Below are 10,784 nucleotides of genomic sequence, written 5' to 3' on the forward strand. Positions count from 1 at the left end.
TCCTTGTATTTATTTGGAGACTCTGGAATCCTTGGGTGTTTGGACCACATGGGTGGGTGAACAGGACTCAGTAAATGCATTATCCCAGATCTCCTTGGCTCTGTGTATACTCAACCCTGCCTTAGCCACTTGCTCTGCCACTCCCATGGACAAAGCCCTCACAGCTGACATGACTGTTACTGCACTATTATAGAATGAGGGGCCCTGGGTTTCCGATTTAAGAACTTGGTGACTCTACCTGTTGGGATGAGCACTGGGTGTTGTATGGAAACCAAGTTAACAATAAATTTCATGTATTTAAAAAAAAAAAACTTGGTGACTCTAGGGGTGCCTGAGTGGCTGAGTCAGTTAAGTGTCAGACTCTTGATCTCATCTTAGGTCTTGAGGTCAGGGTTATGAGTTTAAGCCCCACATTGGGCTCCATGATGGGTGTGGAGCTTACTTAAAAAAAAAAGAAAGAAAGAACTTGGTGACTCTAGATAAGTCCCTCACTAATGAATTGCTTATGTTTCCTGGAGTTCTAAGAGGAGAAATACTTTGAAGCTACACTTGACTTCAGTAGGAAAGGTGTGTTTGATTAGTCATGCCTGCCATGGGCTCCTGGATAAGAGACAGGTAGTACACTTACTAAATATCTGTGATCCTGTAATTAGCTGATTTCCAGGGTCCCTTATGGTTCTGAAAAGCTATAGTCTTGTATCTTAATACTTCCTTGGGAACATTCTGGAGATGACATCGTGGTGACAGTCATGTAAAATATATCCACTTGGAATGGAAATGTGGCTGCTGACTTCACAAATTCCCAACGCGTCTGCTTTTATGAAAGAGATAGATGAAACTCCTGATTCTCTGTTCATGATGGACATGCCTGGGAGGCACTGGGCCGTTGGGAAAAAGAAACCAAATCCATAATGCCTTTCACGTCGGCCTCACATTTCAAGCACAGAGCAGATTCCAGACATACTTTTATAGTTTGACATCTGTTTATTGAACCTCCATTATGTTGATCTAAGACTTCTTCCCGCCCTCAGTCTTGTAATCATCAGTGTCTCATCCTGGGTGAGAGTGGAGAATAAACTATAAAGAATGTTGGGAATGGTTCTTTGGAATATGTATGGGTGGGAGGTAGTGGAAAGGGAGTGAAGGGAGAGAAAGGGCACCTGGTTAGTGAAATGGTGATAGCAAAGCCTCAGAAACAGGAATGAGTAAAGGGACATTTGTGTTGGAGGAGTGAATTCACACTGGGGGAGGTGAGAGAGGAGTTTAGCTGATTGCTGGTACAAAGGGGAATTGTAAGCGTGTGAGAAATCAGGATGTGGGATTTGGCCTTGATATCTAAATGATGGGGCACCATTGTGTGTTCTTGAGCATTCCAGGCAGGTGAATTGTAGATGGAGGGCAGAGATAGGGTGAGATGGGCAGGCATAGAGGCAAAGAAGGAAGGTGGTAAAAAGATGCAGACACAGAGGATGGACTTGAGCCTCAAGAGTGACTTGTAAGGGAAGAGAAGACAGATGTGAGAACGGTTTCAAAGTCAAGCTGTGCTGGACACGGTGCCTGGTGGCATATGAAGGGTGCAAGAAGAGGAGAGTGTGAGGTAACTGCAGAATTCTGAACCTGGGGTCTGGGGTGAGGGTTCCAGGGAACACTTGGAGGAGGAACTGGAAGAAAAGACTCATCTCTAACCATGAATTTCCAATAATGGCAGATGTGCCCACAGGTTATTTCAGTAGGGAAGGTCAAGGCTGGAGATGGGGAGACATGAATCATACACTTGGCAGGCAGAGATCTGGTTCAAATTCCAGCCCAGTGCTGGAATCCCATGCAGGTAGCCTTGACCATTGGGTATTGAGGGCTTGTAGGTCTTCCAAGGAGCTCCTATCTCCAAGTAGAGAAAACTTTTCTTAGAAAGTTCCTCTAATTAGAAAATGTTTTGGGGCACCTGGGTGGCTCAGTCGGTTGAGCATCTGACTTTGGCTCAGGTCATCATCTCATGGTTTGTGAGTTTGAGCCCTGCATCAGGCTCTGTGCTGCAGGTCAGAGCCTGGAGCCTGCTTCAAATTCTGTGTCTTCCTCTCTCTCTGCCCCTCCCCTGTCCCCCCCTCTCAAAATTAAATAAACATTAAAAAAATTAAGAAAAGTGTTTTGATGGTTCAAGACTTAGCAGGCAGTGGCAAGGGGGCTGGGCTGGAAGCCAGACCTTGACCCTCCTACTGACTACCTGTGTGGCATTTGACAAGCCTTTTAACCTCTCTGGGTCTCTATCTTACTGTCTGAAAAGTAAGAAGGTGACTTTAGAGGATTTGACATAGCTCCAACATTCTCTGATTCAGACTGGTTAAAAGTGAAGCCTTGAGAATGAATACATGGATGGATTTTCTTGGAGAGAAGGCTGAGTCCAGGGCCTTTGGAGGCATTAGTTAGTAGGGAGAGACTCAGAAAAAGTGAAACTGCTCCATTAGCCAGAGAGCCCATAAGCTAAAAGGAGAATCATGTCAAGGCACCATTTTGCTAAGGAAGAGGAGTCTTGGAAAGAGAATGATTCTTGCCTTACTGAATTTCCAGGGGTAGGGAGGGAATCTCTGGGAGATGGAAATGGATATAGTTCTTAAGAGGAGGTTATCATTCCAAGTGAGATTCAGGAGCCAGTGGAAGTTTGATTGGGATGGGAGGGGGCAAGTGGACATTGGTTTATCAGTAGAGTATCTTGAGCTTTATCCAGTAACATTTGCCTAGGTGTAATCAATAGGAGAAAGAAAGGGTTTCAGTTGAAGATAGGAGCAGAAACTAGGAGAAGTGAATGTACTCTTAGGTTGCATTAATAGAGATAGAGATTCCAGCCTGAAGAAGGTGATATTATTGCTGTGCCCTTGTACTATGTTTTAGCTGGCTTGCTTTAAGAAGGACAGGGACAGATGGAAGGAGGATCTGTTTGAGGAGTGTGATGAAAGAGGGGGCTGGGTGCTACTTGGCCTTGAGAAGAAAAGATTTTAGGGATGGGGTAAGAGCTGCCTCTAAATATCTGTGGGGCAGAGAGAGCACTTGAAAGACAGCCCCTCCTTGCCCTTTGTATTTCTATTGCAGATAGAGCCGTTTCCGAAGGGTGCTTTGGATCTCGGGATTCACTTTCCTTGCTTTTCCTTCCTGAATCAGCTCTGCTTCTGCCATTCGCCGGGTCACCTGAAGCAAGAGACGTGGTCAGCTTGGGGCTGGGTCCCTGGGGGAATTGATGTAGTGGGCTTATGAGGAGAAGGTTAGAGAACAAGGTAGGTGGGTTTCCACGTCCTAAAATGGGAGACCTTTATTGTCTCACCCTATACCATAATCTCTAGGGAATCATTGGTTGGACATTATTGTTATGTTTTTTTTTTTTTCCTAATCCACCATGAAAACACATTAGAAGAAAAAAAAAAAGTTTTCTCAACCAACGGTTCAACTTACGGGTTTTATTTACAGAAATTTACCTGTATTTCATCTAAATTATCTCACATACCATGGGCTTTGGAATTTTCTGCATTAAGGAAACTTGTTGCTAGGATATTGGTATCCTATTTTCTGTGTTGGGGAATAGGTTGGATTTGGGGCTAGGGGTAGGAGAGGGTGAAAGCACAGTAAGGTTTGGAAGAGGCTCAGCCTCCCTGCTCAGGCTGGGTGAGGGTTCCAGGTACCTTGTCCCAACTCACCTCTGTCAGAAGCTCCAGGATGGGTCCTTTCCTCTCTGTGAACACGTCAACCAGAGTCTGGATGAAGCAGGAGCCCTCTTTGTCATGTCTGTATGCGATGTACCCTAAGGATTCCAGAGAAGAGGGCTCGGAGAGGTCCGATGGGAGATGGAGTGCGTGCGTGTGTGTGTGTGTGTGTGTGTGTGTGTGTGGTGCAAGAGGCCCTGGGAAAAGGTGGGTCCTGGAGGAACATCTCAGGAGTGGTGGGTGAGGAACAGTGGGAGACCACCCTGTGCCCACTGGGGACTCATACCCTCCACGGTGGAGTAGATGTGGAGGGTGTCCGTGTACGTTGGGATGGTTTGGGGACTGTCCTTGGCGACCATCACGATATTGTCTCCACTTACTGTTTCACCGGGGTCCCTGTGTTCTGAAACACCAAGAAGAGGAAGAGGCAAAGTCAGAGACAGAGGAGGAAAGGAGATCATAAGACGGACTGGCAACCCAAGGCTTAGCTGGGGCTGTGGATCTGGGGTTGGGCTGGATTCTGTGTTCTTAGCTTTGTCCCCACCTCCTCGACAGGCCTGCACGATGTACACCTTCGGCTTGGCTCTCAGGGCCCGGCAATTCTTGTTGTTCAGAACCTCGAAAAGGTTTTCCAGCTCAACCAGCTTCTCATCCTCTCCTTTGAGGCGACCTTCCAGCCCATGTGCCATGAGCACCACAAAAGCACAGCTGATGAAGTCATCCCGGGCGTCCATGGCCTGCTGAAAATTTTCCAGCTCTTCCTGGAATTGCTGGAACAAGAGGAATGGCCAGACTCAGGTGTGGCCCCAGAGCCCACCTTCTGGCCCAGCCCCCTCGCTCACTGGCCTGGGGCACAATACCTGAGCGGTGGGGTTTCTCTTCATGGTGCTCTCAAATCCCAGCTGCTGGAACATGCGTTCCAGGGCGTCCAGGTCTGCCTCCGAACCTTTCCGGGCTTTGGTGACGCACAGTGTCAGGGCTAAGCGGGCGCCTGACATGTCGTATACCTCCTGGGCCAAGAGTTGACAAAGATCATCAAAAGGGTAGGGAGGTCAACGAGAAGCAGAAGATGTGGTCCAAAGAGGCCTGGGGTTTGGGTTGCTGGGTAAAATACAGGATGCCCAGTAACACTCAAATTTCAGATAAAAAAATAAGTTTGTGGGGCGCCTGAGTGGCTCAGTTGTTTAGGTGGCCGACTTTGGCTCGGGTCATGGTCTCATGGTTCATGAGTTCGGGCCTTGTGTTGAGCTCTGTGCTGACAGCTTGGAGCCTGGATGCTGCTTCAGATCCTCTCCCTCTCTCTCTCTGCCCCTCCCCCACTCCTGTTCTGTCTCTGTCTCAAAAATAAATAAACATTAAAAAATCAAGTTTTTAAAAAAATATAAGTATGTCCCAAATAGTGCATAGGATATACTTATATACTATAAGATTATTTGTTGTCAGAGTGAAGTTCAAATTTGAGTGGGTATCCTTTATTTTTATTTGCCAAGTCTAGCACCTTAACCTGGGATCTGGCTCTGTTTTAACTCTGTGGACTTGGTCAAGTCATTGTTCCTATCTGAGCCTCAATTTCCAAACACAGACAATGAGTGTGCTCATAGGAGATTGTGAAGGTCCCTTCCAGCTGTCACATTGGTGGTTTCGTCTGTCTCTCCATCCTTCCTAAGAGTGTTCTGAGCATCACTCTCTCATTTGAGGAGGTCTCAAAATTTCTGAAGGTAATACTGAGATCCTACCTTGTCCTGTCTGAAGAAGAAGGATATTGGGGTCAAAATTTCTTTTCTTATCTTCAATATCAACCATAGTGTTAAAAATCTGATGGCTGAGAGAGGTAAAGCAAGGTCCCTCCACCCCAAGTTGGTTTCCATCTCTGTGTTTTTCCCCCCTTCATCTGAATGATCACAAAGCATCTTCCAGCTCTGAATCCATATCATGATTTTTCACCCTCTCCGATATCTCTGAAGCATTAAGCTCCTTACCTTCCTTCTCTCCAGATGCTCCCACCCCTCTCCCCAAAACTGCACCCAACCCACCTCCTCCAAAGGCTGAGGGTTGCTCATGTTTCCTCTGATCCTGAGTCCGGCTCTCTGCACTCTTGGCTGATCCTGGGGGATTAAGAGAAGATAGTGTGAAGGTCTCCAAGGGAAGCCAGAGGGGCTCAGGGAACAGACTAGTTTGTCTATCTGGATTTTTGTGACTGAATAGAAACCCGGTGGGGGGGGGGGGACTTGGTTCATGGCCAGAGCCGGTCAAGAGAGGGGAGTAGTGAAGTGTGTCTTCTCTAGTGTGACGACACTCCTGCTAAGCCCACACTGAGATGCCATCCATCCCCCTGGAATTTTCCCTATCCCTCCCTCAAGACCCTCACCAGCTTGTGACAGACTGGACTTCCCTCTGAAGGCCCTGGACTGATGAGGGGGAAAGTGGCCCCATGTACTCCCCTATGCTGCCCAGGAACTGATAGGCTGGGGATACATCAACAAGGAGATGCTTTGGGATTGGGTTTAAAATGACAGTGTCATCAAAGTGGGGGAAGACTGCTTTAAAACTGTCCCAGTGTGTTTCTAATCCAAACAGATCAATCCACCTTCCTCCCTCTGCCTTGAGCCCGAACATCTGTCTGAGTTCTTTGTTCTCATGTCTGAGTTCTGTTTTACTTTCTGGCTGAAGAGAATCTGACTCTTGCCATATTCTTGGTGTTGTCTCACCTCCTTGCCTTTTCTTACACTTCCTCTTCAGCTTGGAATGTGTCTTTACTAGTCAAGACCCTTCTGTGCCAATTTGGATGAATCACATCTGCTATGACTTCCCCCCGCCATGCACTCATCCATCCATCCATCCATCCATCCATCCACTAACCCACCCACATATCTATCTATCCAGCAAATTGTTTCTGGGTGCCTATTATATGCCACTCACTGGGAATAAACTGTATAATATGGGCATGCTCCCTACCCTCATGTAGCTCTGGTCTATGACAGAGATGAATATTAAACCCCTCTTGCCCTCAGGGCTCCTGGCTGGCTCAGTTGGTGGAGCATGCAACTCTTGATCTTGGAGTTGTGAGTTCGAGCTGCATGTTTGGTATGGAGATTACTTAAAATAAAATCTTAGAAAAAAATCTCTCTTGTTCTCTCTTACACACACCTGCACACACATGTGTGGGGGTACACACACACACACACACACACGAGCCAGTGTTGTGAGGGAAAAGGAACCAAAAAGTGAAAAAAGCATGGACTCTGGAGCCAGATAAACCAGAATTAATCTTGCCCCTGTCCCTTCCCAGTTGTGTGACCCTGAGCATCTTATTCTCCTCTCTGAGACTTGGTTTTCCCATCTGAGAAGGACCTTGGAAAAGCACTAGGTGCCCTACAGCAATGGCCCAACAAGGAAGGTTTTACCATCCCTGTTAACCCAGTGGAAGCCGCCTCTCCCTTCTCCAGACTCCTGTGGCACTGCATGTTTGTACTTGTGTGACAGCAGTGCTTTTGACTTTTGTTCTGGTGGCTGAACAGGCAGCTCAGTTTGTAGGGTCGAAAACCGAATTTCCTTATCTCTGTCTCCATCAGGGTAGGCAGTGTGGGAATGGGCACAGAGGTGGTGCCCAGGGAAATTTGTTGAGTAAACAAATAATAAACAAACAAATAATGAAAGGATGATGGATGGATGGATGGATGGATGGAAGTTTATTCAGTTCTGCCAAAACTGCCAGAGCATCCATTCATGCAGGGAGAGGGAGAGAATAAAAGAAAAAGAAAGAAGAGAGAAGAGGAGAGAAGAGGAGAGGAGAGGGTAGAGAGAACCAATATCTGCTAAATTACTTACTGACTCTAGAAATGGCTGCTCCTTAAAGACGGGACAAGTCTTGGTGCTCTGCTAACTGCCAACAGGGCTAAATACCGAGGAGGGGTCAGGTCCACGTGCTGACTTTGGAGAAGGAGCTGACAGTGTTTCTCCCGTGAGGCCTGTGTATAAATTGGGCAGCACAGCCATCTGGCCCTTTATTGCAAGTGAGTTTTCTGTCACTCAAGAAACCTCATGGTGGGAGGGACACACCCTTGGCACAGCCTTGGTGACCAGATGGAACCTAACGCCCTGGCATGAGTCATGACGAAGCTTAACCAACACCCCCCTTGCTAAGGAGTCTGAGGCAGTGAATTAAAATCAGCCAGGGCTTTTACATCAGCCCACCCACAAAGCAACCCCTGGGTCCAGCTCATCAGGCTACCATCAATCCATCACATCCATCATTATGCTCCCTTCCATCCCATCCACATTCAACTGGGCAGATAATACCAATTTCACTTGTTTCTTGTTTCATCAAGTGTTAACTGCCCCAAGAGATCAGTACTGTTGCTCCCAACAGAAATTGACTCACAGAAGTGAAATGACTGCCCCAGGTCACCCAACCAGAAATTGACACAGTTGGCCTTCAAACCCACGAGGGTCCAGCCCCAGAGGGTCTGGTTCATCTGCATCAGCAGACTCCGCTGCTGTCTTCTCTTCCTCACAACCTTGCTCCTTGATTCTTTTTCAGCCTTTATTTCACTTCATTTTATTTTATGTTATGCTAGCAGAGTTAAAAAGATGTAATTCATGTACCAAGCAATCCATCCATTGAAAGTGTATAATCCATTTTTTTAAAACTATATTCAGTGTTGTGCAACCATCACCACAGCCAATTTGAGAACATTTTCATCACCTCAGAAAGAACCTGTGCCCTTTAGTTATTGCCCCCAGTCTTCCCTCCACTCATACCTTCCAACCCTAGGCAACCACTGATCTATTTTCTGACTCTATAGATCTCCTTGTTCTAGACATTCTGCATGAATGGAATATGTGGTTTTTTGTGTGTTTGGTTTCTTTCATTTAGCATGATGTCTTCAACGTTCATTCATGTTGTAGCCTGTATCAGTATTTCATTCCTTTCTATGGCTGAATGATATTCCATTCTATGGCTATACCCCATTGTGTTTATCTATCCATCCATAATGGATATTTGGGTTGTTTCCACGTTTTGGCTGTTATAAATGATGTTGCTATTTGCAGCAACAGGGATGGAGCTGGAGGGTATTATGCTAAGTGAAATAAGTCAGTCAGAGAAAGACAGATACCATATGTTTTCACTCATAGATGGATCTTGAGAAACTTAACAGAAGACCATGGGGGAGGGGAAGGGGGAAAAAAAGTCACAGAGAGGGAGGGAGGCAAATCATAAGAGACTCTTGGATACTGAGAACAAACTGAGGGTTGATGGGGGGTGGGGGAGAGGGGAAAGTGGGTGATGGGCACTGAGGAGGGCACTTGTTGGGATGAGCTCTGGGTGTTGTATGGAAGCAGTTTGTCAATAAATTATATTAAAAAAATAAAAAAAGTCATGTTGCTATAAACACTAGTATGTACACACATCTTTGTGTGGATGTGTGTTTTTATTTCTCTTGGGCTTATATCTAGAAGTAGAATATTCAAACCACACTGACACGTACTCCATAAGACCAGAACATTCTTATAAAATGCTGCAACCACTGTGGGAAACAGTATGGTTGTTCCTCAAAAAAGTAAACATAGAATTATCACTTGACCCAGCAATTCCACTACTGGGTATGCACACAAGATAACTGAAACCAGTGTTTCAAAAAGATATGTGTAGACCAGTGTCAGAGCAGCACTATTTGAAATAGCCAAAAGATGAAACAACTCAACTGTCCAGAAATGGATGAATGGATAAGACAAAATATGTGTATCCGTGTGATGTAATATTGCTCAGCCTTAAGAAGGAAGGACATTCTGACACCGGCTACAACACAGGCGAAACTCAAGGGCGTTATCCGAAGACAAAAAAGGACAAATACTGTATAATTCCATTTATATGGAGTCCCAAGGGTAGCCAAATTCACAGAGAGAGAAAGTAGAATGGTGAGCACCAGGGGATGGGGGGTTAATGTTTAATGAGGACAGAGTTTTAGTTCTGCAAGACGGAAAGTTTCTGGAGATGGATGGTTGTGTGAATATCGTAATGCCATTGAACTGTATACTTAAAATGGTTAAAATGGTAAATTTTATGTTATGTGCATCTTACCACAATAGCAAAGTTAAAAAAAAAAGAAACGGAAACCTTCTCATCCCCCCCAATTATTCCTTTTGTTTCAAGATAACCCAGGCACCAAACTGGGCAATTTTTCTCCAGGTCCCCATTTCTGCACTGACTTACATATTTATAGCTGTTTGTGATATATATCTATTGGCTCATTCCACCAAATCATTCTGTTACTTGCTTTGTTCACTGGGTCATCACACAATTTATGTCTGGGTCATCTTTCCATGTCGCTCCGTGTGGAACAAACTCATCTTTGGTTTTCTTAAAAAAAAATTTTTTTTAGTTGAAGAATAACCTACATGCAGAAAAGAGCATAAATCATGAATGTGCAATGAATTTTCACACATTGAACATACCAAGTCCATGCAACCAGGACTTGATCAAGGAAAGAACGTGAACAGCCTCCTGCCCCTGGATTCCCTCTCCTGCTTCCTTTCTTGTCACTACCCTGCCCTTGACTTCCCCAAACACTCTCTTGATATAGAACAGTAGAGATGAACTTTTCCTGCTTTTGATACTTTAAAAAAAAAGTTTTGTTTGTTTATTTATTTATTTTAATGTTTATTTTTTTATTATTTTTTTTTTTTATTTATTTTTGGGACAGAGAGAGACAGAGCATGAACGGGGGAGGGGCAGAGAGAGAGGGAGACACAGAATCGGAAACAGGCTCCAGGCTCCGAGCCATCAGCCCAGAGCCCGACGCGGGGCTCGAACTCACGGACCGCGAGATCGTGACCTGGCTGAAGTCGGACGCTTAACCGACTGCACCACCCAGGCGCCCCTTAATGTTTATTTTTTGAGGGTGAGAGAGAGAGTGTGAGCAGGGGAGGGGCGGAGAGAGAGGGAGACAGAATCTGAAGCAGGCTCCAGGCTCTGAGCTGTCTGCACAGAGCCTGACACAGGGCTTAAGCCCACGAAGCATGAGATCATGACCTGAGCCGAAGTTGGACGCTTAACTGACTGAGCCACCCAGACGCCCCTTATTTATTTATTTT

The 10,784-nt window shown here is 45.7% G+C and overlaps 1 protein-coding gene across 1 annotated transcript; it reads right to left on the bottom strand.

Annotated features, from left to right (window-relative positions):
• Positions 1-964: 964 nt before the first annotated feature.
• Positions 965-7,699, bottom strand: CASP14 (caspase 14). Its single transcript, XM_058727663.1, has 7 exons — positions 7,518-7,699; positions 5,723-5,794; positions 4,550-4,699; positions 4,234-4,459; positions 3,976-4,092; positions 3,684-3,787; positions 965-3,180 (listed from the first exon to the last, which is right to left on the bottom strand). The coding sequence occupies exons 2-7, from the start codon at positions 5,747-5,749 to the stop codon at positions 3,076-3,078; spliced, it is 729 nt and encodes a 242-aa protein (XP_058583646.1). The 5' UTR covers positions 5,750-5,794; positions 7,518-7,699; the 3' UTR covers positions 965-3,075.
• Between the last annotated feature and the right edge of the window lie 3,085 nt (positions 7,700-10,784).

This window comes from Neofelis nebulosa, chromosome 4 (genome assembly GCF_028018385.1).
Source record: "Neofelis nebulosa isolate mNeoNeb1 chromosome 4, mNeoNeb1.pri, whole genome shotgun sequence".
NCBI classification, from domain to species: Eukaryota; Metazoa; Chordata; class Mammalia; order Carnivora; family Felidae; genus Neofelis; species Neofelis nebulosa.

Bases quoted from the DNA above. Each gene is read 5' to 3' on its own strand.
- CASP14 (XM_058727663.1), bottom strand. From the start codon at position 5,749: ATGAGCAACCCTCAGCCTTTGGAGGAG. The intron at 4,700-5,722 runs GTGGGTTGGGTG...CTCTTGGCCCAG, and splicing joins ACCCTCAGCCTTTGGAGGAG to GAGGTATACGACATGTCAGG. The intron at 4,460-4,549 runs GTATTGTGCCCC...CTCTTGTTCCAG, and splicing joins AGAGAAACCCCACCGCTCAG to CAATTCCAGGAAGAGCTGGA.